Source organism: Tyto alba, unplaced genomic scaffold, assembly GCF_018691265.1.
Source record: "Tyto alba isolate M040663 unplaced genomic scaffold, T.alba_DEE_v4.0 Super-Scaffold_30, whole genome shotgun sequence".
NCBI lineage: Eukaryota > Metazoa > Chordata > Aves > Strigiformes > Tytonidae > Tyto > Tyto alba.
Genome location: NW_024881305.1, coordinates 5,811,879 through 5,839,223, shown reverse-complemented (window position 1 = coordinate 5,839,223; position 27,345 = coordinate 5,811,879). Strand labels below are relative to the sequence as shown.

The window sequence follows — 27,345 nt, the reverse complement described above, 5'->3', positions numbered from 1 at the left end:
CGGTGGGGCCCGCGGGGGTGTTGGGTCCCCGCCGTGCCTGGGCACGTGGGGTGCCGGGGACCCCGCTGGGGACGAGGAGGTGCCATCCTGAGCACGGAGGGACAGAGGTGCTGTGCCTGGGCAGCTCGGCTCGGGCCTGAAGTGCTTCCTGCAGCGCTGGGAAAAACCAAAGTCGTTAACTCTCTGTTACTGTGGTTAGTTTATTCATCTTGGTCATTTCTAATGCATCTTTTATTATCTCATGAATAGATTTCTTTTTTTTTTTTCCCCCTCCCTAAATCATCACAGTACTGAGAATATAGGTTTGTCCACAATTTGGATGTCTCTTTTAAGCTGCTTCTTTAGTTGTGCCTTATCAATAACATTATATGAGATACACTATAATTTGTAGAGTAAAATAGCACTATAATTTTAAACGCTAATACTGTTGGATGTTTATATTTTAATTCAACTGTCCTGTAATGCCTGCCTCCTTCGTGGCAAGAGCTAGGCTCACAAGATGCCCCTCGCTCCCCTTCCCAGGAGGTTTAACTGGATAGCATCTGATTGCATATGCGCTTTGATTTTCAGTGATACTGGAAGCTTTTTGTTCTATTATTCACTGTAGGTCTGTGTTGTCTGTGCTTATTATGTGCCATCAGAAGGTACCTGGGAGTCTGCAGCCTTCCCAGCCACTCCTATTGTACAAACACATCAATAAATAAGTGGTGTCTGAATTTAGCTGTGTGCTCATAACTGTTAGCAGAGCCCTGTCATTTTTTCAGGTCATCTAGCACTGCAGTTGAAATAGTTTTGCTGTTGCATCCTTCTCTTCAGGAGACAACCAAAGAAGCGGTTCTTAGATTTCTATTTCACTTTATTTATCATTCTAAGACCAAGGACACGGCTTTACAATCAAAACAGAAGGATAGTTTGAATGCGGGCCATTACAGTTTCCAGTGCAGTGGGTCAGCAGCAGCAGGAGTTGGTAATGACTGAGGATGCTCCTGTCTATGTATTTGAACAAACCCTCCTTTGAAAAATAGAAAGACTCGTACCTCTGGGACCTCATTTCCCCGGTAGAAAACAGCAGCACTTTATTATCAGCAATTGCCAGGGTGGAGATGAACGCCCTTTCAGCCCTCCTCCCCCGGTGCTTTTAAAGACGCCTTTCACTGCTGCCACTGCTGAGCTTTACATCTCATCTGATGCTTCAACACCACCTGGCACCAACCTGGTATTTACTCAGAGTAAAAGCCATTCCTTTATTTCTTAATTACAGTTTTGGTTTCTCTCACAGAAATACCACCATAGTTTTTAGGCTGTACTTGCTTTACATAAATTACAGCCGGAGGGGGTGCTCTCCCTGGAAATAAAAGCAGCTCAGTGCTGCTTCACCAACAACTTCTTGCACCGACTGAGAGCAGCTACCAGCTCCCACGGCTGCTCAGCTTTAGGGATGCTTTCTCGTCCCGGCCCGGGGCTGCGGGAGGGAGCGGCAGCGCCGAGGGGCACCGCGGCGCTGCGAGCGCTTCCAGCCACCGCCTCCGCAGCACACCGGGGGTAAACCCGGAGGAAACAAGGCAGGCCCTTAGGTGGCTCTAGTTAACGTATAGTTGCAAACGCAGCACGTTGAAGATATAAAAACAGACAGCAGGAAAAATGTCTTCACCTAAAGGGTTGTCAAGCGCTGGGGCCGGCTGCGCGGGGAACCGGTTGAGTCGCCATCCCTGGAGGGATTTAAAAGACTGGAGATGCAGCACTTGGCGACATGGTTTAGCGGTGGACTTGGCATCAAGTTGGACTCAATGATCTTAAAGGGCTTTTCCAGCCTAAATGCTTCCACGATTCTATACTTTCATCACATCTAAAACGAACAGTATTGCAAATAGCATTTATTCGGAATTAAAGCTTAAATTAAGCATCTCATATATCTCAGGTGTTGTTGACTCGGTGTATCAACAAGATGGACTTGCTGCAGTCCTGGTGATGGATGGAAAGCCCAGGCAATGACTCCAGCTTGCATGTTCATATGACATCCATAAATGGGAGAAATAAATTGCAATCAGCAGTCTGCAGATCTGGATGGAGAAGCTAATCTTTGTACTAAATTACGAGACTTATGCTTTAATGATTTTTATTGGTGTTTTGTGGTGCTGCTGTTTATTACAGTTAAGTACTTTGGACGGTGCGGCAATGAAAAGCAGTCAATGAAATCAGCCAGGTTAATGAGACTCTGATCCAGTCCGAAAGTAGTGATGGATAGTAACAGAAATATGACTTCTGTTCGTTTTCTTATCCTGCTGTAGCTACTGGTCAATCTTTGTATATTCAAACAAAGGTGCGCATTTCCAGCAAAACAAAAAAACAGATCTTGAGGATCTCTCATCCGTTCAACACGCCAGCTGTAGCCATCTAAAATCGCATTTCTGTGTGCGCGACCGTTCCTGCTGCAGCCAGGAGTGATACGGCCGCAGCCGATGGAGGTGTGCGATTAGCTTATTTGCTCTTTCCGAGGTGTTATCATGACTTTCGTGAGAGCCGGCTGTCTCGCACTGACAAAAGCACTCTTTGAAAGAGTTTTCAGCCGGGTTTCATCGCCGTCGTGGCTTTTCTGGTGCAGTTTCTCACTAGCTGCCTGCCCTCTCCCCGGGAGGGGAGGACGCGATGCTGCAGAGCTCTCTGCTGCCGCTGTCTCTGGTGGGCGGGGGGGTGAGATACCATCTCCAGGGACCTCGGTCTTTCCGTCACAAAGCCAGGAGGAATTACTTCCAAAGACATCAAAGGGGTTTATTTAGCGCTTGCGTTGGGGCGGGTTCCTGTCCGCCGTGTTCGACGTCCTGCAAACTGTTTCCAGGTCACCCCAGCAGCTCTGGCCGAGCACCTCCCGGCCCTTGGCCCGTCCTGTGCCAGAGTTTCTTTCTGCGCATTTAGGCCCCTGTTCTTGCCAAACAGCTTCTGCTTTCTATAGGCTTCTGCTTTTGCCGATTCTTGCCATGTTTTTCAAGGCAATTCCTTCTGATTCGTTCAACCTCCGGTATTCCTGCAGAAAATATGCATCTGGGGAACAGTTTCATGGAAAAATGCTTAAGTGGCTTGATTTACATTGTAGCCTGCCCCTTAAAACTAGATTAAAGACCCAGTAATATCCTACAAAGCGCTGAACAGACAGAAGGTAGTAAATGAGCATAGCATTGATTAGATTTGAACCAACAATCTTGAGGTAAAAGTTTAAGGCATAAAACTGTTCAGCAATCTATCCACCATATGGTTTGCTTGAATGTAGTCATGTGTACACTTCTTATTTGCTTTATTATTTGAAGATATTGATTTTAGTGGAATAATCATACTAAGCAATTTGTTTTAATATACCACTTTTATTAACAATATGCTATAGTTGCAACAACCATGCATCTTTTTTCTTAAGAACTCCAAAAGCTTTTTAAAATATATGATCTACGGATCAAAAATCTGGTATTCTTGGGTTTTTTGAGCTGTCTCTCTCTGAGGAATGACTGTGCTGAGTGTAAATGAATAAGCAGTAGCTGTGCTAATAAATAGCAAGGTGCTGTTAAATGGTAATAAATAGCAAGATGCCATTAAATGCAGTTGCAAGGATTATGAAGAAGCAAGACTTTGCTCAAGTAAAAAAAAATATATTTGGTTTTAATTCTGAGAACTATATTTAAATAAGACTTGGAAAAAGAATACAAGCACCTAGATAAATAGTGGTGTAGAAAGGCGGCGTTCTTTCATAAATTATGGCTATTAAAGGCTCTGTGCACTCAGTTTGGGAGTAAATTTAAGAGCCCAGACAAGTTGTGTACTTCTCACTGAAGCGGGAGGTTTTCCTCTGAGATTACAAAGAAGGGAGGAGAGGAGGAACCTTCATTTAAAGCTGTAGGTAAAGGTGACCTGAAGGGGCAAGGGAGGTCTCGTCCATCACCCTCCTGTAATGGGGGGCAGCGTGCCCACGGCCCACGCAGGGGGGTTCTTCAGGGGTGAGGGGCTCTTCCAGGGCTGGGAGAAGCAGACGGCTTCAGAGCAGCTCCGATGCAGAAATCGAGGCGGTAATCTCTCCAGAGCAGCTTTTGCACAAAGGATGCCTTGAGAGGAGGCTCAGGATGTAGTTTCTGAGACACTAATAGAGGAAGCACTTCCTGCCTCGAGAGTTACAATATATTATAATAACGTGCAAAACCAAACACAATAAACCAAATAGATGACAAGTTCTTAAGGAAATCGCGATAAGGTTGATAACATTAGGGAAGCTTTTGAGCTCTTTGCCCTCGTTTAGATGAATCACAACCAGTTTGTTCCTCAGGAGCCGTCTGCTCGGAGCAGGAGCTTGAGTCCTGTGTTAGCAGTGGACAGGAGCTCCCCTTGCTCAGCCCCAGTCGGGATTTGGTCCCATGCCTCCTGTTGACACAAAGGAGATGTCGTCCCCGCAGCACCCTAGGAGATTTACTAGGAGAAACAACCCAAGCTACACTCAGCTACCATTTTATTTGCAGCTCCATACTCTGCCCTGGCTGTCCCACCCCGTGTAGGTGTGGGGGTGCTCGTCCCCCTCCCCAAAGGCAGACGTCCCGCCGCGGTTCTCCGGAGGCCGGCGCGTGGTGGACGTGGGAGACGGGTTGTGATTTCCAGGAAGCGTTGGTCCGTCTGGGAAGCCGCGTGGTTCGGTTGCTAAGGCTGAGGATTGAGACACAAAACTTGGGGGGGTTTAGTTGTGGTGTGGCGTTGCTCCAAGCGCCTCCACGTGCCCTGTGCTCGCCCACGCGGTGGGAGTCCTCCAAAGTAGGAATGCTCGCTCACTTTCGATTTAAGTGGGAAAGTTTTTAAGATGCTTTGAAACCCTTGAGTGGCAGTGGAAGGGTGAGTGTAAGGTTTGATTTATTTGATGGGATTTTGTACAGAAATAGTCCTCTAATGTTGCACATCCTCTGGGTCAGCAGTGCTGGTATCATGGGAGGATGGCGGGAATCTAATTATTTCATCTGTCCAAAATAGCAACTTTTAGGAGGTGAGGAAATGACTACACCAAAACTATTGTATGCCATCTGCCTGCTAAAATACTTATAGAAAACATGTTTCCTGGCATATAACTTCCTAGCCATATGTCTATTGCATCATTCACAATTAAATTAAATCACCCTTAAATACTTGGACAAATTCCCAGTCTATGTGAACAAGCCTTCATCACTGTGCTGTTTGAAATTTGGACACTTGATCCTGTAAATGTTTAGTTGAAATTGGCTCAGCCGTTGTTAACCTTATACAGTTGATACTGACTGCTTCAAGATAATTCAAGCGCACGTTTCTTATTTTAGTCTTTAAATTCTTAACTATAAAAATTTGTGAGGGGTCTGAAAGGAGGAAATAATTCTTCTATATTCGTTTGCCAGGTGCTTGCAGCTTTAAACAGAGGTTTAAATGGAGAGTCCTATCAATGAGAAAAGGCGTTATCTTCCACTCATTGAATAAACAGACGGAAACAACTGAAGAACCTGGTTACAGCTGGACATTCTGAATATTTGGAATATGCTTGGAGGTGTGTACACACACCCCCCCCAACCAAAGGGCTTGCCCACTTCACAGCATCTCTGAAACATGCTCGCGAATGGGCATCAGACAACAAAATCCGTCCTGCTCCTGCTTAGGCTGGCTCAGCCTTGCCTAAGCCCCGCTGGGGGTGGCTGGCGGGGCCCCACGGCCACGCGTCCCCAGCGGGGAGCTCGGCCGGCTGCGCCTCAAAAAGCAGAGTGGTCGGATGGGTGGAAGCATCTCTCCTAAAACGCTCCAAAGACAGTGCTTGCAATTAAAGAATCATCTTAATAAATAACTGATTTCGTGGTTCTTTTGGTTTTTCATTTGAGGATCCGGCAGATTTACCTGCTGGGCCGTGCTTAGCTGAGTCACTATCCTAAAGCGAGCTCTAAGGCATGGGCTAACATAGTGAGCACAGTGGGCATAAGTATTAATGAAACCCTACATCTTTGCCCCAGGGAACGTCGTTTAAACGCAGCCCAGCTTCCACCGGCAGCCAAACCCGTGAGCTTCCCATGCTCGGTGTCTGGCACACCCGGTCATCATCTATTTTTAGCCCAGCTTGCTATTTTTACTCTGTTTTTGAAAGGTGAAACAAAACGGGCAGCCAAGGCCGGATGATCCCGTTGGTTTCTTTCATTCAGGAGCCCGGGAGAAGAATGGCAGGAAAGCCGGGGGGGGGGGGCAAAGGGGGGACCCCCCCATGCAGGCGGGGGGGCTGGGGGTGCCCCAGCTCCCGGCCCGGAGCTCCCTGCAACTCCCGTACGAACAAGGGGCTCAGCACGAGCTGATTTGTTTTATTCTTTTCTTACAGTTCACTTATTTTTAGTACCAAAATAAAATTTCTAAGATATTTGCCTTCGCTGTAGGAGGGTGGGCCCGAGCCCTCTCTCGCCAGAGGTAGCTCAGCATCTTTTTTTGATGCTGTTCAGCGTGGTGGCATGTTGGTCCTCGCCAGATGGTCTACTGTCTTCTAGTGGCTGATACTTTGAAATTTCAACTTTTTATTTTTAGTTCTGTTATTCAACCCAAATTCTCACTTCAATAGAAGAAAAAAAAAATCTGTTATTTAAATAGGACCTTTGTCTCACTCTACTTTTCTCATTTCATCTTTTGAATATATTTTCTAAACTGATATGCATGCAAACCTGTGTCATGTACCGAGTCATGCATTTACCAAAGTCTGTGTGTGTTTGAGAGAGGAAAAAAGAGAAACTGCTTGCTGGGAGCTGCTGGAGACAGCCAGTCTGTGTCCACACTCAGGTTTCATACCCTATTGTAGACCATATTTTATGGGGATATTTTGGTCTTTAATAGAGCTGTATAGCTCTGTCATTCAGTAATAGATTACTGAACATAGTAGAAATATTTATATAGATGTTGGAGAACATTTCTTAGCTACAGCTGTTTCCTTGCAAGAGACATTTTCCTGTCATGGAATCACAGAATGCTTTGGGTTGGCAGGGACCTTTAAACATCATCTCGTCCAACCCTGTCCTATGCTAAAAGCAGAAGCTGCTGGAATTTTGTCATACCAATAAATGTGTTATACACTGGAAATGCTATTTAGGGATTTATTTGTACATAAAACTACCCTAACTTTTTCTCCATCCTTTGCTGACTCTAGCCATATAACTGTACAAATGTAATGGGGACATCCACAAAAAGATACCACATTGAGCAACTGCTTCACTGTCCTTCCTTCCACAGCTATTTTCCTGGCCACCTCATTTTTGATTTCCTGTTAGCAGTGACTCCTTCAGTGACCACATCATTTAACTGTAAAAGGAAGAATTCAGACTTTAACTAGAGTTTAGTTTTCATTAGTGATCATTTACTTTTTTTTTATCCCCAAAAGGCCAAAATTATTGCTAAGATATTCCTGTTGTCTTTGATGTTCCCAGATATAGAAATCAAGAAATGGAAATGCTGAAGTATTTTTAGATAAAAAAATCTTAAAAAAAAAAAAAAAATATATATATATATATATATATATTATTTTTTAAAAAATCAATACTTGTGGAGCTACTCATGTTTCCTTAAGACCATGGTAGGATGCATTGGCCAGCCTCGTTTGCTGCCTGCTGCAGAGCAGCCCTCGTCCTGCCGGTTCCAGAGCTGGTCCCAGTGGGCCTGTGGTGCAGCCACTGGAGAATCAGAGAGCCAGGACCAACCACTTCCACTTGGTAAAGTTCAGCCTGGTAATAAAACTGAAGTCAGTATTTCTATACTGTTTTTAATGTTTCTATAATGCGTTATTGATGGAAATGAGCTCCAGGAAGTTATTTATTAGTCTCAAGTCCCTCTTCTGCTCCAGGTTTTATGCAGAAGTTTTTGCCTGTGGGTTTTTCTCTCCCCCAGACCTTCTGTAAACCATTTAATTCGTGCTCTCTGTTTGACCGAAGTCAATTTAGTGAAGCTAATGGAGTTACTTCTCTTCAGGTCAGTGATGATTTCGCATCCTTGAGTTCCTTGCTTAATTTGCTGTGAAAATTTCTGATTCTGAAGTCAGTTTTCAGAATTTCCCCCTTTCCACAGCAGTGGCCACAGCACAGCCCTGGGAGCGCGCACAGGGCTCGCCGGCAGTGGCTGGACCTGGGGTTTCTCCACTTCTCTGCTTTCATCAGATTGTGTTTACTTTGCTTTGAGGGAAGTTTAGCAGCAGGCTCCTCTCTAATCCTTCTTTCCAGCTGGAGCCTTCACTTTAACAGGAAAGCAAGCAGCTTTCAGGAAAGAGTTAAGCCCAGCGAGGCTTTGGGATCCTTTGCTGGGGAGAGGGTTGCTCTTTTATTTGTTTTGAAGCGCTGGCAGGAAAGTGGGGAGGAGAAAATTACCTAAGTGATAGTGATGTTGCCATGAACCGTATACAACTGTGAAATCAAATCGGAGAAACTCCACCTCACAGTCTTGAGCCATAAGCACAACCCCTGAAGAGAAACCCACCCCACAACCGAGTGATCTCAAAGGCTTGAACTAAAACCAAGCTACATGAGCTCAGAGCTGCTGCAGGACTGAAAACCCAAGAGCTGTCACAGCCAGAGCCAGTCTTAGTGGGAGCTGCGAGCAGGAATGCTGTTCTTGGGAAGTTTCAAAATAATGAAGTGGAGGCAGCTTTTCTGGATTGCGTTCTGTGTTGTGGAGCTGTGTGGTGAGTATTGGCTGCAGCAAATAGCAGGGTTACAAGCACTGAGCAACAGCAGCGGGAGACTAGTGCATGGGGCAACTTCTTTGTAACTTCTGAAACAGCAGCTGGGGGGGATGCGTTTTAAGGAGGGATGAGTGGGGATGGCTGCAATGTCACACAGCGAGCGCGGCAGTGACATTTCACAGAACAGCATCAGGCATCCTGGCCAACACACCCGCAGCCATGTGCTGCAAACAGAAACCGCTGCTGGTTTGAAAAGGAGAGGAATCAGGATATAAGAGCTCCCTAGAATATTACAGATAACAAGGGGATGCAAACGCAGCATGCGAAGCTGCAGAGTGAAGCCACAGTCCAAGTCGCTTCCCAGTCTTCATTGGTGTAAATTAGCCTTACTTTTACTTTGTGGCAGGAACTAAACATTTTCTGAAAATCAAATTGCCCTCTGTAAATATTAAAATCTCCTATTCCAGCTCTTCAGTCATTCTTCATATGAAAAAAGTGAATAATAATACAGAGATTTTCTCTAGGTAGTACTTTTTAAAGGGTTATATTTTAGGGAAATATTATCATTTTTGTCCCAAACCCAACAACCATAAAGTAATAAAAAGGGACTAAAAAAAGTGAAGCAGCACTCTGTGTGCTGCATAGTGTGCTGGGCCAGGAGCCAGGAACCCGTGAGTGTCTCCTCAAATGTAATTTTTCCTTACACACATGAATGTGAGCAACTAGATCTATTGAAAGAATTTGCTGTATTTTGTTCTTCTGTTTCACGGTGCTCCTTTCATGTTCCCTTTGTTGCCAAGGTATATTGCTCACCTGCACCATTGTGCCTGACCCTCCAGTCTATGTTAATTTTACAGGAAAGAAAAAAACAATTTTATTTGAAAGAAATAAAAATTCAGGACTGTCTGGTTGGGCTGCAGTGAGGAGCAAGGGAGGGTGTAGGACAAGAGTGTTTACCTGAAATGCAAAACCTGAGCTCCTTGTAGTACAGAGCAAAAGTGATACAAAAGTGATAAAAAGCTTTGCCTTTGGAAAGACAAAACCAACCCAGCGACACGCGGTTTATTAATGATGCAAAATGCCATTCCTTTTGCTAGCACAGCCAATGCTCCCCGTTTCTGCAAGATATTACAGTCCTTTATTAGCGCTTGCTGGCGAGGTTTATTTCTGTTTGATGTAGCTGCTGTGTGGAGCAGAGAAAGACGGGGGGAGCTCACCCTGGGGCTCTGCCTGTTCATCACCTTCGGGCAGTCCCAGGGGTTTCAGCGGCGGTGTCGGTCGTGCAGTTCCTGATGAAAATCCCAATTCTGGGGGGTTTGTGTTCAGGGAGGCCCCTGGCAGTGCTGCTGAGGGTGAGACCTGCCCCCCAGGACACCTTCACCCAAAAGCCATGTGTTTTACAGGGGAACCCCCCCCCCGCTCCGTGCCACGCTGCGCCAGGTTCAGGTCTTCTGCAAAAGCCACGTGTGGACTCGGTGGCGGGGATGGCAGCCAGGTACCAGGTACCTGCTCGCTGCAGGCTGGCTCCACAGCAGCCCCAGCCAGGCTCACAGCGGGGAGAATTCCACCTGAAACGCCCCGTTCTGGGCTTTGCCTGATCCTTCGGGCATCCGTCGAGTTGCAACGAGGGTGGGAGAGGTTTATGCCGGGCCCTGGTGCGCAGAGCGGGCCGATGCTCCGGGGCTGCTGGAGGATGCCCTGCCCGCGATGCTGCGAGCGGTTCACGGTGGCAAAACTGGGTGTTGATAAACCACGTGGAGAGCTGTCCTCTGCTCATCTCAGAACATGCATGGAAAAGAGAGTATATATTATATTCGTATCTAATACAAACACTTTTTTTTTTTTAACCTTTTATCTTTCTTTTTTATATCTTTTTTATTAACCTCTGCCAAACCTGATGTTTTTAAAAAAAATCTCTTTTCCTGTCACTCTAAAGGATTCTTTCTTCCCTTCATTCCTTTTGCAAGACCTAGGAAAGTTCTAAAAGTCAGGGAAGGAAAAACGAGCTTTAAAACTCACAGCTGCTTGAGTTTAACGCCCTTCAGAGGGCTGCACGTTGTAACTGCTGGAGCCAGGAGCAGCCTCGGTCCCCGGGAAGGTGCTGGGCTCCCGAGCAGCACCCAGCTGCCGGAGAGGCCCCGAGCCCACGGGATCCCTTGGTCCAGCAGCTGGGGTTTGTCTCGGGGGGGGGCTCCCCGCAGCCCCCTGCCCCACGCGCCCTGCGTGACTGCGGCCCCACACCCATATCCTGTCTGGGAGAAGGGGGAGGGAAGGGATTTTTATCAGATATTTCCAGAGGGAAGAGGGCTCCACCCGCTTGAACTCCTGCCACATGGCTGAGAGCAGGCAAAGTGGGAAGGCGCGAGCAAGGGCCGGAGCCCTCGGCGGAGGGCTGGCCACAGCTTTGGGGCTCGGTGCCCCCCGGTTCCTCATCCTCCTCCCCAGCAGCCGCTGGTGCAGCGGTACCCTGGTGAGCCGCAGCCCCTTGCCGAAGCTCAGCTGCAGCCCTTGCAGCTTCTAGAGGGCCAGCCGAGCTTGGAAAAAAGGCTTTTTAAACACGCAGAGGGGTTTGAGAAACTACCCCGGGGCACAGGGTTTCTGGGTCTGAAGTAAGCACCCAGTTAGCAAAAGGTTTGCCAAGAGGTTTGTGTGTCAGCACAGGAGGTGCAATCACTGCCTGGGAGTCCCCTGCGAGTTGCACCTCCCACCTTGCAGGGCTGGATGTGCAGGGGAGAAACCCCCCTGTTTAATTTGCTGCGGGTGCAGAGTAGGGCACAAATGACGGAAACTTTTCTCATGTTTCCTGAGTCTTTGCCACTCCAGAGCTTTTTCTTCCAAATCCTGGGTTAGTGCTCAGGGATGAGTGTTGGACCAAGTCAAGTACTTTAACATTTATTGTTGCATTTTTTAATTTCAATTGAGCTGAGATACTTCCTAAGCCCCGTTATTAAAATATCTTTAAATATCAGAGGCATTTACTTTTTAAAAGCTATATAGGAAAATCCAGTACTCCCTGTGAAGTACAGTTTTCTTTCACATATCTGCATGCTCCTGCATGTGCTAGCACTACCCGGTGAAGATTTCTCTGAGGTTAATAAATCGCTTGGCTTAAACTCTCAAACCCTTAATATTAACAAAGTGACAAAGTTTAGCAAAGCTAGTAAAAATGTATGGTGCAATAAATGACCCACTTTAGCTGAGCACCATGTGGATTATCCAGCCCACAGCTGGATCATTATTTATCTCATGAGTCCTAAGGTTTCAAAAAACGTAGCCATGTTTTCTATAAAAGTGCCTGCATACACTACAATAAAGGGAAGAAAAAGAAATACTATGTGACAGGTCTTCTCACAAATTACACTGAGCAATAATCCAGGCTTCAATTTATGATATTCAGTGGTGAAAAGGCTTTGATTAGAAATACTTCTGGCGCTTTACAGACATCTGGAATAGTTCAAAGGTGCCTGGGTGGCTGTGGTGCTTGGGGAGGTCAAGTCCAGGCGCTACATTATTCTAGTGATGTAAAGTTTCCTGCTAATGTTCATGCAAACACAAAGCTGTATGCAAAGCGTGGATTTAACTTTGTACTACTCATTATTCTGGGCATGCAGTCATGCCTTCTGCTTTTGATTTGTTAAAATTCATCAGAAAAACTTGGTGATTTAACTAGTTGGAACTGAATTATCTTGGAGAGAAGAAACTTCTCCCCTAAATAAAAGCTGTGCCAGAACTTAAGTCCCAGCTCCAGACACCTGCACCGAGCCCTCGGCAGGGCCCCCGCGTCCCCCGGTGCTCCCGCGCCCCGAGCAGCTGCAGCCTGGCTGGGATGGGATGGGACGAGATAAAATGGGATGGGATGGGATGGGATGGGATGGGATGGGATGGGATGGGATGGGACGGGATGGGACGGAATGGGATGGGACGGGATGGGATGGGATGGGATGGGATGGGATGGGATGGGACGGGATGGGATGGGATGGGACGGGACGGGATGGGATGGGATGGGATGGGATGGGATGGGACGGGATGGGATGGGATGGGACGGGACGGGATGGGACGGGACGGGACGGGATGGGACGGGACGGGACGGGATGGGATGGGATGGGATGGGATGGGATGGGATGGGATGGGATGGGACAAGATGGGATGGGACAGGATGTGATGGGTTGGAAGGGGATGGAACAGGATGAGATGGGATGGGATGGAATGCGATGGGACAAGATGGGATGGGATGGGACTGGATGGAACAGGATCAGAAGGGATGGGAAGGGGTGGGATGGGATCAGATGAGATGGGATAGGATGGGATGGAATGCAATGAGATGGAATGGGTTGAGATGGGATGGGATGGGACAGAATGGGCTGTGCCAGCACTGGTGGCCCCACGGGGCTGGGGTGGGGTGCACTCCCCCCAGCCGCCCCCCCCCCCCCCCCCCAGCACCCTCTGACACAACCACCCACCAGCTGCAGGAACAGCTGAGCAGCTCTGCCCGCTGCCACCCATCGCCAAAATAAACTTCAGTGATGTCGGTCTTTGCTTTTCATAAACCATCTAGGTTGTCTGGACCCGATCCAGCAAAGTACTGACATCCTGACAGAAAAATTCCTGCCAGGCCAACACCAAAGTGCAGGATACTGCAGCGCACGTACAGAAACGCATGTTTAACTGGCAGTGGGTGCTGCCCTGGTGCTGGCGCCGGGCGGCTGATCAGGACCTGTCAGTGCTGCTCCATCCCGAAGGGTGGTTTGGGAGGATGAAGTAACTTTTCTTGGATCTCAGGCTCCCCTGGGCAGAAATACAAATGAAACAACGTATTTTGTATGATTTTCTCTTTAGTGTCTGGATAAGAATCTTAAACAGCATCAGCCCTGGAGTAGAGACTGAAGCTGTTTGTTAAGAGTGGAAATAGATCTTCAGACTAGAAAAGGTTAAGAAATGGGAAGAAATACATTTGAACTGACTCATATAGTTCACTGCAGAAGGAAAAGCTGAAAGTGTCATCTTTGTAACGTACCAGGAAGCAATATATAAACTTTAAGTTAGAACAGCAAACCATCCTCCAAACATTCGGTTTTACCTCCAAAGATGTTTTTGCTCATGAGTCAGAGCTGATCCCAAGCCAATGGGAATGTTTCTATTTACTTTGAGATTGTGCCTGCAACTGCAAATCCAACTTATTTTTCCTGAGGAGCACAAGTGATCTCTTCCAAGGCCTGAGTCTTTCCTCCAAGGATTATAAAGCCAAACTACTATGAAATCCAGCTTTGTGCAGAGCTTTGTGCATCCCTCAGTAAGCCCGAGGATGGGGCAGGATGAGGGCAGGAACGAGCCTGTCCTCCTCTGGTGCTGCCCCCGGAGCCCTGCTGCCTCTGCAAGGCCTGCACCAAATTGTAGTACTTGCCCAGCCGAAATGGTTAGTCTGTGAGCTTCTCCACATGAGCTCTAGGGCAGCCTGCCATTTTGGGGCAAAAAAATGAATTTGTGAAAGCAGCTAACCCTACCCTGCCCTGCCCACAGGGACCCTTGGGGACAGGCAGGGGCTCGGGGCTGGGACGGGGGGTTGGCAGCCGCCCCTAACACCTTCCTCTGCCCCAAGGGAACACTTCTGGGAGCCCAACAGACACCCCCACACCGACAGCCACGGCCGTGGCAACGAAAGGCACCAGCAGCTCAGCAGCCACCGGAGCCCCTGGAACCCCCAGCAGCGCCGAGCCAACACCAGAGACATCTGGTAATCACCCCCCTCGCTCCCCCCGGGATTCCTGGTAGCATTTGCGTTAATAATCAGATTTATTAAGTGCACAGGCTCGCCTTCAGAAACTGCACAGTTGATTCGTGGGTTGTTCTCTCAGAAAAGAGCCTGATAGTATGGTCAAAAGCTTTAATCCTGTACAGAAAATCCCACCTGGGCAACCTAACGCTGTTCTCTTCAGGATGGGCAGATTTGACTCACCTTTTTCAAAATAGCCAAGAGGTGAAGGAACAAAATGCTCATTAGCCCTTTATCTCAACATACCTATTCTTTGCTCAGCAAATGGCACCCGTGAGAGGTCTGCCAGCCTTTCCAGTATGAGGCCAAGGCTCTGAAGGGCTTTGAAGCAGAGACCCTTGCACGGATGTACAGTGCCTTTCTCTTATGTTGTCTGAAATCAATACATCTTTTTGAAAACTCTGGGTCAAGGGAGAGGACGAGGGCGATGCAGGGGAGGTCGGGCAATGGCATCCTTGCTGTGGTGCAGCGTATGCCCAGGAAATTAGCCCTTTGTAAACAGATTATGAAGCGCATGTAACAATTAGGTAACTGAAGCAAGCCTAATGCGCGTTTCTTATACAGCCACTAACACGTTCTGGTACTGCTGGCTATGACAAATCAATATTGTACTTCAGTCATCGCAATGCCACGCACTGATTTTAGAGGACTTAAGCTTTCTCATGTATCCTTTTCATTGCATTTCTTCAAAACCAAAGCTGCGACCGGGTCCCTGGCAGCCAGCCCCACCTCCCCGGGGCTCAGCAGCGAGCAGCCGAGCCCACAGCCCAGCCAAACCCCCACGCAGGCGCTGGGCACCCCCTCAGACCCGCACCCCACGAGCCGAGGGGTCCCCACAACCGAGAGCCCAGCGACGCGACCCAGCACGGTGGCAGAAACCCCGGGGCCCACGGCGGCTGATACGAGCTCTCCTGCCACCTCGGAGCACCCTCCCATCTCGGCTGCCACCACGCCACAGCACGCGGTCGGGGACAGCCCCAAGGTGAGGAGGCGGCTGGGCACCTCGGGCCGTGGGACCACGCGGAGGCTGGGCTCGTCTCACAGCCCCGACAGTTCACTGGTGCCATCGCTGTGGTTTTTTTTCCCTTCCAGCCCATCACATGCCACAATGTCAAAGAAGTGAGTGACACCAGAGCCATCTGCTTGCAGCTCAATGAGTCCGTCACTTGCGTGAGTCGCAGCCCCGGGTGGCCACGTATCCCCGGGGTGGGGGGGGGGGGGGAACGACGGGACATGCAGGGGGGGGGGGGCTGCAAGCAAACACCTGAGGGCAGGTTCCTGCAGCGCTCTCAGGCTGGCAGCGATGGGGTCACCCACCGTACCTGGGGGGTGGGTTTGGGGTGGGGAGCTCACGCGGTCAATCCCTAGGGTAGAACAGCCGAGCTGTGCAAAGTGATGGAGATGGGGAGGATGATCACAGCAGTCGCAGGAGGGTCCCAAAGGGGTGATCACAGCAGTCCCAGGGGAAATGCAACCTCCTGGTTGCGTAAAACCTCCTTTTTAATGATTAAGCTCTGGGGTCAGTTCAGCTTCTAAAGGTTCTCCCACCATGTTTAGCAGGAAATTGCCTTTGTTCTTCTTCTTCCTTTTCCCTGTTGGGAATGCGAGGGCTTTTTTTTTGTCTTGCCAGCTGCCCTAGGAAAGAAATCAGGGCATCTGAAGGAGCACGGGTGGTTGATCAGTGTCCCTGTATGCACCAATTCCTAAGGGAATCCCAGGCTCTCTGTAACTGCCCTTGGCCTTGTGCACCAAAACCGAAGCATTTCTAAAAGCAGAAGAGGGTCTGGCTGAGACACTACTGTGGGTGGGCGGCAAGAAACCTTTCACACTGGGGGTAGAACCTGCAACAGAGGGCAGAAGGTGCTGGATCTTGTGGGACAGCAGACTTGGCAACGCCCTGGGTATAAAATCACAGGGATAAATTTTACTTCTGCTGGTCAGCCATACTGCCACCGCTTAGGATGAGGGAATTCTTACTTGGCTTTTCTCTGCAAATTAGCAATTAAATGGCGCTTAGCCTTGTTCCTGTTTACAGGGACTGCACTTTAGCAAAAATGCACCTGGAAGCTCCTCCGGGAGAGAGGGATCCCCAGCCCAGATACCATCTAGTGAGCAACAGCACCGCCCAGGCACAGGGTTATTGCACCTTATGCATGTGTTACAGACCTGCACATACATAAATGGATGCACATATAACACACAGAACATCCTATGGAGTCACACCTAATTGCACATACTCTTAACCCTGCCTCCACATGAAACGAGTCAAACTGCCCCGCTTCCAGCTGTGTTTTTCCGGGAGCTCTCACCCCACAGAAGACCCTCCACCTCAGCAATCATCCAGTGGGAAAATCCAGCTCAGGCTCAGCAGCTGCAGAACCTGGGAACCAGATAAGAGCGTCTGCGAGGAGAACAGATAGGAGGGAGCGTGCTGTGTCTCGTTTTCCTGCTGGCCTTTCCCAAAGCAAATGAGCAATAAGCTGGCACCCAGCGCTGCTAATTGCAAAGGGAAATTCTGACACTCCGATGAGTTCTTTCCACAGCAGAGAAAGGAAAATACACACTTGGGTCTCTTGTTCCATCTTGGCCTTTCTCACCCCAAGCCAAGCTCTATAGAAACAGCTGAAAGTGATTTGTTTGTTATTCTCTCATGGATAAGTTTCTGCATTTTTGTGTGCTAAGAGGATGTGTGGATCCGAGCACAATACTGAGGCAATTTGAAGGCAAAGAGAGGAGGGTACTGAGCTGCCTGGCTCTGCACAACGCTACAAGGCAAGAGGGTTTTCTTCTCTCCTGCAGCCCCACGTTGGTGGGGAGCAAGCGGAGGGTAAGGGCAGGGTGAGGGATTCAGCTGGAGCCAGTCTCTGTCTCGAGGGGGTGGGGATGTCCCCAGCTGGGAGGATGTTAGGGAAGCTGATAATGTCTTTTAGCAACTGTGGGCTCTGTCTCCAAGCCTGACTGTGGCTGAAAATAGACCCCAGGAGAAAGCCTATCCTGTCTGATACAGAAATTGGCCTGCAGAAGGGGAAGGCTGCAGCTCTTTGCTCCTCTTCCTCTTCCACCCAAGAGTCAGTTCAGCTCTAAAATGTGAGAAATTTGTATTTTTTTGCCTAGCCTTTGATCAGCAACCTAGCAAAAACATTGAAGACATTTCCTAAACAGGAAGGCTCAATGCTTCTTTGTTATTTCCCTCCTTTCCCAGTCCCTGCCTGGGACTTTGAAACAATAGGGCTCTTCAGGCGGCTGTTTCAGTCCAGAAATTGGAGAGACTTGCCATGCATTTCAGATCCTAAATTTAGCTTTGTTTATATGCCATTTGCAAGAGTTGCTAATAATTTCTTCATTTAATTTATTTTCATTAAGTTACGAAACAAGAAATAAGCATCTCCATTCTCTCGGTGTTGGTATTGGGGCTCAAAGCAGTGGTGAAGTGGGAGGCGAAGGTCTGACACCCAGCCCAGCGCTGTTTGTCACCTCGTGTTGCTTCTGCTCAGCTTTGCACAGCACAGATAAACCACCAGAACACAAAGGGTGAATGTACAACACTACCAGTAGTATCATCAGCACAGCTGAGATGGAGAATTGGTGGCTTTGGTTGAGTCAGTGGCTGCTTTTTTTTTGAAAATTTTGCAGAAACATTTTTTAGAGATGAAGGGATCAGACTTATGGAGTGTAATATGTGAAGAGAGCGACTACAACATTCCTCCTCCCTGCCGGATTAAACTGGCTAAATCTGAGGTGGACCATGACTGTCTGCTCCTCATCCTCGTCGGTGAGACAGGTCAGTTGGGCTGGTTCCTTTGGCTGTCCTTGGCACCCATAACGGATAATGACCTTGATGTGGGCTATGGGAGAGGGGTCTGTTTGTGGGGAAGAGGCTGTGGGACACAAATCCTCAGTTACAGCCTGAGAGGAGACTTCTCTCTGCAAGTACTGCTCTTTCTTCTGGGGTCCTGTGAGATCCACAGAGCCGTGGCTTTGCCTCTGGAGCAGCGAAGGGGCTCACGGCTGCTCCGTGTTCAGCAGTGGCCAGGCTCTTTGATGCTGGCGTTAGCTGCAGCATCACCCTCTACACAACGTGCCTCTCCTGTTTTAAACCTTGCAGATCCTGCTACAGATATGCTCCAGGAGTCTCACTGGGAAAAGGTAAATGCCCTAAGCAAATTTAGCTGGAAAAAATGGGTGGCCTGAGTGGCTGGAGAAAGGAGGTTTTTAGACGGTCAGTTGAGGCTGGGGCAGACTGAGCCTGCCTCCATCTCGGATGTGCTTGTGGAGTGTTGGCGCATGAGATGGTTGGAGCCAAACACCAGACATGCAGGGAGGCAGCAGTGCACTGTAAGAGAACTCCTATAACCAGAAATGCTTGAAATAGTTACTGTAAAATTCTGTAGTATTTTCTTAAAAAAGGCCTAGATCCCAACAATAACTCTTAGGATGTAATTGGCACTCTGCTTCTTCAAAGTACCACGCTGACGTTAATTAATTCCTCCTCTCAACACTCCAGTGAGGCTGCCATCAGCTTGTAAAGCTGAGCTCCAGGTGCCTATATAAATGGCAGCCAACAGAGCTTCAACTGCAGTGCACAGAGATATTTCAGCCGCGCAGACGCATGCTCTAGATCTCCGGTCCACGGGAGAACATTTCCCCGTGCCACAGAAGACACTAGGATGGGAAGGAGACCATGAGGCTGTGAGAGCTCACAGGGCAAGCGCAAAGCTCAGGAGCTTGGGTAGCAAAGCCCAGCCTTGTTTACATGAAGTTTAACAAGGAGGTGAAGAGCAGCATTGTTTCAAGCCTGGTGCCTGTTCAGCAGATGCATGTGTTTCCTGTTTGTCAGACTCCTGGCTCTCTTTGGTGTTTTTTCCAGTTTGGAATAAAATCCCTTAAACGAGCGAGTGTGAGGAACCACCAGGACTTTTCTCAGAAGACCCTGATCGCCTTGGTCACATCTGGACTGATGCTGGCGTTCCTGGGCTTGGCTGGTTATTTCCTGATGAAGCGGCGGAGCTGGAGCCCGGCGGGAGAGAGGCTGGTCAGTGCTTATAGATGGCAGAAGAGCAGGTAGAGAGGAGGCGGCAGCGCCGGGGCTGCGGCGGGGTGCCCGGGTGGGAGAGGAGGGGGCTGCTCCCCACCCTGGGCCTGTCCGTGTGTCCCCGGGTCGGTGGGACGGCTCGGCCCGGGCGGGGCCGAGGGCAGGAGCGGGGAGGCCAGACCGTGCGGGGTGAAGGGAAACCTCTCTTGCCTTCCAAAATTAACTCTTGGCTGATTGCTCCCGGGGGAAAAACTGCCCCTGTCTCGCTCGTACTTCTAGGTGTTAACACTTATTTTGCTCAGCAGTAAGAACTCATCCAGGAAGACCCCTCCAGAGACACAGAAACCTTATGAATTTGTCATTAAAATGACACACTTTAACTTTCATTTGCTGCGTTTGAGTTATGTCTGTCTTGTACTGATGCTGTAATAAAGGCTATTTCTCCCCTCACTTAACAAGTGATGGTAATAAAATATATCAAGAAAGAAAGGCAAAGAAATTTCCTATTTCCATTTTCCCCTTTCCAGGCAGGCTGACCTCTGAGGACTCTTCCCTACCAGTGACTTTCAGGGATGTGAGCCCTCTGTAAAGTGAGGACGAGCCCTGCTTTTCCCCCACTACTGCTCGTGGGCATGTGAACAGTTGTGTCCTCGGAAGCCACCAAGCTATTTCACTGCCAGAAAGGATGCTCTCAAATCACGCCGATGGGAAGCCAAGTGCGTGTGTCAGGGACATGGCAACTTGTGCTCTCGGGCCCGCTGCCTCCGGGTCCCATCTCCTGCGTGCTGGCAGCAAGTGAAAGGCAATGTAAACGCATGGCTGGGAGCTGCCCATGTAAATGTGTGGCCGGTGTCAATCCAGTTTCTAGGTGAGACCTGTCCAGCACACCCATCCCACTGCCATGGCCAAGGGGGTCAGCAAAGGGGCTGAGAGGAAAGACGGGGCAGGCGGGAGGCTGGGCAGCCTGCTCTGGGTGCTGGATGTCACTGAGCAAACAAGGAGCAGGGCTAGCTGCTACCAGCTGGTAATTGCCACCCGTGGCCTGGGACCACCAGCACCCACTGCATTGCTGTCAGGCCTTGCCACGGTCCCACACCGGGGGAGTCAGGGTGGGGGACGGAGGCAGCTCTGCTATTGCTCTGCGTCCTGCAGAAGCACCTGCTCCTTACAGCAGTAACCGTAACCAGCCACGCAGAGTGTCTTTGCATTTGCTGGAGTGCAGTCCTGCACTTCGGCGAGCACCTTGCTGCAAGCTGTGTTTCTGTCTACAGGCTGAAAGAAAGAAGGACGGGGAAAGAAAAAGAGGCAATGTCCAGAGTTTTCATTCAGCGGTGCTTCCTATTTGGCCAAAGTGGAAAACAGAGGTGGTCTGTCACGGGGTAGCTTTGTAAACCCAAGGCAGAGGCAGGTCCAAAACCTGGTTATGAGAAAACAACAAAACCTGATGACTTCTCTTTTCAGGTCCAGGAGGAAAAAAAAAAAAAAAAAAAAAAAAAAAAGAGGCAGTTCCTGGCTGGTTTTCTTGCTCCATCTTGCCACGGCATGGTTCAGGCCCTCTGTTCCCCTCCTCATCAGTGAGAGCAGGTTCCCGTGCCTGCAGTTGTTTGTACCTCCTGCCCAGGAAGCGCAGGCAGCTGGCCAAGCAATCAAAGCCAGTTGCTGTCAGCCCTTTCCCTTCCTTAACTCTGCCTTTGTTATTTATGTACCTGTTTAGGCTGAAGACCCATATTACACGGAAAACGGTAGCCAGGGAAATACGATGTTGATGATGCCCCCCCAAGAGCACCCTGAGCTGCAGGAGAAGCCAAACCTCAACGGTGGGACGCAGGAGAACGGGACTGGCCAAGCGTCCTCCAAAAACGGCCACTCGGCCAGGCAGCACAGCCCCGCCGACACCGAGATGTGACCCGGGCAAAGCGCATCCTCAGCACGGACCGAGAGGGGAGCGGAGAGACAAGGGAGGGCAAGAGTTTTCTATGGACAGTTAGGGAATTGCAGACCTTTTTTTTTTTATTTTTTTTTTTTTATTATTATTATTATTATTTCTGTGAAGAACTTCAAAAGCAGCCTAAAGCACATTAAACACCAGAGCTGCCAAAGACCTGCTTCTCTGCCTCCTCCTGCTTCTCCCATTGACCACACAGGATACTTTTTTGCAGCTGTTCTCTGATTTTGTTGTTAGAAGAACATAATGAGAAATGCAAGTGCCCTTAGCCCCGAACAGCTTTTAAGCAGAGGCAGACTGAAGCTACAAAAGCCCTGAGCCAGACTCCAAACAGCCAAAATTTTTGGTGGCAGTGTGTCAGGTTGATTGAAGTAGTTAAATTGGGATTTCAGTGACAAAAACCTCTCAGGTTTAAGATAATTTTGGTTAACAGAGCTATTTTTTATCTCATCTTTATGTTTGAGTGCAGGATTTCTTCCTTTTTTAAGAACACCAGGCATTTAATCCCCCTTCTTGTGCTTTAGGTCTTCTTTAGTATTTCCTACTCCGGCAGAATTTGCTGAAGCTCTGTGTAAAACTTTCCACGCGGAATTGAAGACTGAAATGTGAATAGACCTCAAACTTGTTTCTTTTGCAATCCTACTAGTACGCAGGTAGTTGTTTTAGAGTAAAAATCTCCCCCCAGTCCCTTCGTGTCAGGGACTGGAGGTGGCGTTTTTGCAGCCAGAGCCAGCCATCAATGTCTTGAGTGAGATAGAGACCGTTTGATCCGGCTGGAGACGGCTCTGCAGACGCCTGGGGCTGGCAGTGCTCCCCCAGCCCCTCCCGACACGCTGGGGTTAGTGCCTAGGGTGGGATTTTGGGGATTAAAACATGCCAAAGGGCTCCCAGCGGGACGAATGCTAGACAGAAACCCGGCTCTGCTGCGGGTGTTTCTCCCTCTGCATGAACAAAAAGAAGTGGGTTTTGTTTGTTGTTTTTTTTTTTTTTTTTTTCCTTTGGTAAGTGAAGCCCAACACCAAATTCCCAACAGCCGGAGCAGGTCCCACCTCGCTCTGCACTGATCCTGCTCCCGAGGCAAGCGGTGCTGCAAGCCGCCTTGCCGAGGTTGGGCTACGTGCAGCTCGGTGAGAGCCAGGGGCAGGTTTGTGCTCGGCCCCGAGCGAGTGCAGCTCGTTTTTAGGGAGCCAAAGCTGGTGTTGGGCAAGGCCGGTGCTGGTGGTGCAAGACCACGAGAGGCCGAGGTTCAGCAAACGTTGGTCAGACCACGATCTCTGCTGGCACCAGCAGCGACCTCCACATCTGAAATAAGGACAAAAATGGCCCTTGAAGCTGATCTACCCTCTCGCTGCTGAATTTATTGCAACATTTTCTCAGTGCTGAACACCTGAGGGGAAGGCTTTATTTTTTGGTACAGTGCTTAAAGGAATGACAGCAACGTCCGTCATCATCTGGGGCTGTTTTCATGGGTGCAAGAGTCATTTAAGCACAGTTTAAAATATTACAGGTTTTGTTTGTTTCGGTGTGAATTGCTTCTCCTCAATCTCATTGTAAATAATCCCAGTTGAAAAAAAAAAAAAAAAAGAGTATTAAAAATCAGCTTCTCTGTTGTGTCCTTGGAACAACGGCGTGTTTATCCCACCGGGATGCGTGGGTCTGGCTGTGCCGTGTGCCAGCGCGATGAGGGGACAACGCCTCACGGAGAGGTTGTTTCCCAGCAGAAATACTGTGACTAAAGGCTGTGGCTTGTTCTCTGCACGTTTTCCCCGTTTCTCAGCAAACACATTTGCAGGACAAGCGATGTACAGCACGCTATGAAATCTTGTTTGTTTGATTTGCTGGTGTTTAGGATGCCCAGTTGATTCCTGGATAAATAAATGAGACTCCAATCTCATGGGCTGGGGTCTGACCCAAGAGCAGGGGTGGCTGTATGTGCATGAAGATGAAGATGAAGTCTTCCTCCCTCTGTGCACTGTGCAACAGCCATCAACGGCTCCTGCATCAAAGAATTTGCAGAGTGATGCAGGTCAGTCCTTTAATGCCTGTTCTGGTGCAGATGCTGGAGCTCCACAGAAAGCAGGAGGTTTGGGGCTGGGAATCTTTCCTGACCCTGCTCGCTCCTCTCCGGGATGCCCAACCCTTCCTAGTGCTTGTTCCCTGGACAGAGGCACACCGGGTGCTTTTTTGGAGGTGCTGAATTCAGCTAGAAACCACCACTGCCAGTTTTGTTGTAGTTTGGGGTAATCTGACCTCTGAAAGACTGGCTGCAAGGGGAACAGATGCAGGAAAATTAAATTACTTTCTCTCCCAAGAGCTCTGGCTGCCATGGAGTACAGGGGAGCTCTCCTGGAGACTTGATTTGCACTGGGGGGTAGGATAGGGAGCTGGGGTTGGCTTTTTTTGGTTGGGTGGTTGGTTTTTTCTTTTTTTTTGGCAATTGTTTATCTCATCAGCACTACTCGCTGTATCAAAAGTAGGAGATCTAATCAAACGTCAGGTGCATTCTTCACAGCTCAGGGTACGTCCTACAGCCAAGCGGAGACAATAAAGTTACAGTCAACTGCTTTGGCAAAACAAAAGCTTTCTCTAAAATATCCAGATTGAGGGAAATGCCGAGAGCGGCGGCGGCTGAGCGGGGACAGGGCCGAGCCAGCGGAAAAGCTGCTCTTCCAGCTCAGGAAGTTTTTTGCCTGTGTGTAAACACAGGCAGGCTCAGCTCTGGCCCAGCCATAAAGGTTATTATTATTATTATTATTATTATTATTCCTTCCTTATCAAATCCCTTACATTCCTTCCTCGCCAGCCCCACCGTCTGCCGGGCAGCCTCCTCCTCTCGCCAACCCACGCTGCCTGCAGGCTCCCAGCTGCTTTTGGGCCACTTTTGGGGGCTTTTGGGGATGGCAAATCCATCTCAGCTTCCAACAGCTGCCTGCTTTCCCATAAATGTGATTCAAGGCTGATGCGAGTGCTCTTGCCTGGTTCATGATCTCATGTCCTGCTTATATACAGCACATATATAGTCAGTTTAGCTGGTGGGGCCCCTTATATCAGCATGAAATGCCCTGATGAAAATAATCAACATGAAAGCATCCTCTGGGGAAGAATGGTGGCAAACACATCTACAAGGTGTTAAAAATATGAATATAAATGTGACACAGCCATTAAATGACGTGTCCAGGTCCCAGCCTGAAGCAGAAGCGGGAGCTCTGACACCCGCCCAGGCAGCCCCAGAATCCTCCTGCAGATTGAAATCAAGGACTATTTCAGAAATGAAGGAATACCTTCCTATCTGAACGGCCATAAATGTTACTGTGGGTTGAAGGTGGCTTGCTCTGTGCATTGTTGAAACCAAACAAATTTATCAGAGCAAACAAGTTTTAATTAAGTCTTATTAACAATGTCCCGCAGTGCATCTTCCATCCCCTTCGTAATAACAACAATACCTTTCCAGGTGAGAAAACTCCTGCCCTGCAGTATCACAAGCCCTCCACAGCAAACCAGCACATCACAGAACAGAAGAAAGTAGCTCCTTTCTCTGTTTGCTGGCTGTTAATTTCTTTTTCCTTGATTTAGCGCTGGGAAGGGCAGCCCTGATGCCCGACACCCCTCAGCATCAGGCTCAGTCTTGCACAAACAGCAAGACACTCCGTTTCTACTCATGGCCCTTCAAAGCTATCAGCATTCGGCCTTGTGCTGTGCCTTGGAGACCCCCAGGAAAATATGAGCTTTCCTGGTGCTCTCCACACCCCAGACCTGCCGGGACAGATTTATTTAAGCATTGGGCCAAAATTTCGGTTTAAGGGCAGATGCCTCACATGCCTTGTCGCGTCATGAGATTTTGTACCTCCTGTGAAATTTTGTTTAATGCAGTTTAGCTTAGAGACTGCAGAAATAGTACTTCTCCTTAATTACAGCAGGTAAGTGTTCACCTCTGCAGCACTGGCTGCAGCCCAGCAGAACGAGAGCTCGGTGCCTGGCCTGCTGCACAGAAATGGGCCCAGACTTACATGCACCAAAGTTTTTGCATGGCTGAAACCCCAGCCGAAAGAGTGTGGGGTGTATTATATATACCAATGCTGCTATCTGCTGGCTGTGCTTTGCTAAAACATTTACTGCTTTGCTCTGGAGGGCAGCTGGTGATCGGTGCTGGTGCCGGCTCAGAGGCAGCACCTGAAGAAGAGTCCGGCTCCACCACAATCCCCCGCTGCACCCCGGGGTGCTGGCAACACCCACGAGAGGCCAACATACCTACATGCTGAAATTATGAAAGAAGTAATACAGACAGTGGGCTTTGAAGCTCATATTCTTGGAACAGGGAACATCTAAAATGAAATTTCTAAACTGAATTTCCCATCAATCCACTTCCCATCTGCTTGTTCGATGCCTGATCCTGCAAAACTCATGTGGGAGTTCTACAATATTTGCTGCACCATCTGCTGCAAGGCCACGCAGGCTTTTCCATCCAAGCACAGGGAAAGCAGAAGCACAGGCAGGCTCTGAGAACGTCCCGTTACACTTCAGGTGGCTGATGGTGAGGAAGCTGGGCCGTGCCCTCGGCTTCCTCCAGCCAGTCCTGCTGAATTCGGGTGTTTGTACCAGTTTTGAGTCAGCCAAAAGCTCAGTCATCATCAGAGGGCTATAAAGACATCTCCCAGCATTGCTAAAGGGCTCGAGCTCATTTCCTTTTCTCTGCTTTTCTAACCATAGAAAAGAAACCAGTGTCTTATAATGCCCGTGTCTATAATCTGTCTGCACCAGTGTGGTATTTTTGCCTTTGCTTTCAAGGTAAACAGAACAGCACCTGTGTAGGGCTTTTCCATCCCCCAGAAAAAATTATCTTTACAACTATTTGCCTTACAGGCACTTCACAGGTGTTTTAATTTTAAGTCTTTAATCTTAGCCTTCAGATCCATTTAATTTGCTGGTGTTTTGATTTGTAGTAACAGACGTAAATGAGATTATCTGTCCCTTGAGATAAACTGTCAAAGGCAAATGCTGAAGAATTGGGCTCTAAAAACGTTTTAATATGCTGGTGTTGCAAACCCTGAGATGGAGCCAGAGATGAGCACAGATTAGTGGGAGCCAGGACTTGGGTCTCAAGCACCCCACGCCGTGCGACAGGGGCCTTTGGGCTGGAGCACAGAGCACGGCCCCGCTCGCGGGCTCACCCGCTCGCTTCATTTCTTAAGGCCCCACAAGGACAGGAGGAAACACCTTCACGGTGCGCAAAGAAAGTCTGCTTAAAAGAGCCGTGAGGCTTCAAGTTTTCTTTTTTGAACCTCAAAAACACGTACGAGGCAAGAATGGGTAAGCCTGGGGTGCTGTTTCTGGGGAAGAGGGTTGGTTTGGAGGGGGCGGCTGCGGAGTCGGATGCGGGAATTGCATTGGGTTAAGATTTTCCTATGGAAAATTGTTTGTGTTTTTCTTCTGGAGAAAAAAAAAAAAAAACAAAGGCAAACAATTTTGGACTGTTTTTTCTGTTAGTTTTCTAATGGAAAGTTACTTAGTTGGGGGAAAAGGAGACTAATTCCAGTTTCTAACTCTAACTGTAGAAAAAAGTGGTCTGAAAACAGCTATATCTCTTGGCTTGCATAAGATGTGGATGTCCCAAGAGCCTCTACCTAGGAAATTTATTTTCAAGATACATATTTTTTTAATTCCTATAAATTAAATAATGCATTACTCTACTGACCCTTGGTTATTTGTTTGCTATTTCTGGTTCTTGTGATATTTTTTCTTTATTTCTTTAATCTGCGTGTTTGCATCTTCCTTCTTTTCTTATCTTCTGCCTGCCCCAGAGGCTTATTGCTGCTCTGGCAACATGCTAGTATGTTTAGGAATGATAAGACACCTAATTAATAGTTTAATTAGCAGTACAAGGTCTTAATAGCTTATTAAAGGAAATACATTCTGAAAATTCT

General features: G+C 48.6%; 1 protein-coding gene across 1 annotated transcript; it reads left to right on the top strand.

Annotated features, from left to right (window-relative positions):
- The first annotated feature begins 8,400 nt into the window (after positions 1-8,400).
- CD34 (CD34 molecule) lies at positions 8,401-23,020 on the top strand. The gene is made up of 8 exons (XM_033009618.2): positions 8,401-8,677; positions 14,274-14,408; positions 15,146-15,429; positions 15,540-15,617; positions 18,081-18,228; positions 18,553-18,593; positions 19,315-19,479; positions 21,194-23,020. The coding sequence occupies exons 1-8, from the start codon at positions 8,599-8,601 to the stop codon at positions 21,383-21,385; spliced, it is 1,122 nt and encodes a 373-aa protein (XP_032865509.2). The 5' UTR covers positions 8,401-8,598; the 3' UTR covers positions 21,386-23,020.
- The last annotated feature ends 4,325 nt before the right edge of the window (positions 23,021-27,345 follow it).

Coding starts and splice junctions, on each gene's coding strand:
- CD34 (XM_033009618.2), top strand. CDS start 8,599: ATGCTGTTCTTGGGAAGTTTCAAAATAATGAAGTGGAGGCAGCTTTTC. Junction 15,430..15,539: donor CGGTCGGGGACAGCCCCAAG/GTGAGGAGGCGG, acceptor TTTCCCTTCCAG/CCCATCACATGCCACAATGT. Junction 15,618..18,080: donor TCAATGAGTCCGTCACTTGC/GTGAGTCGCAGC, acceptor AAAATTTTGCAG/AAACATTTTTTAGAGATGAA.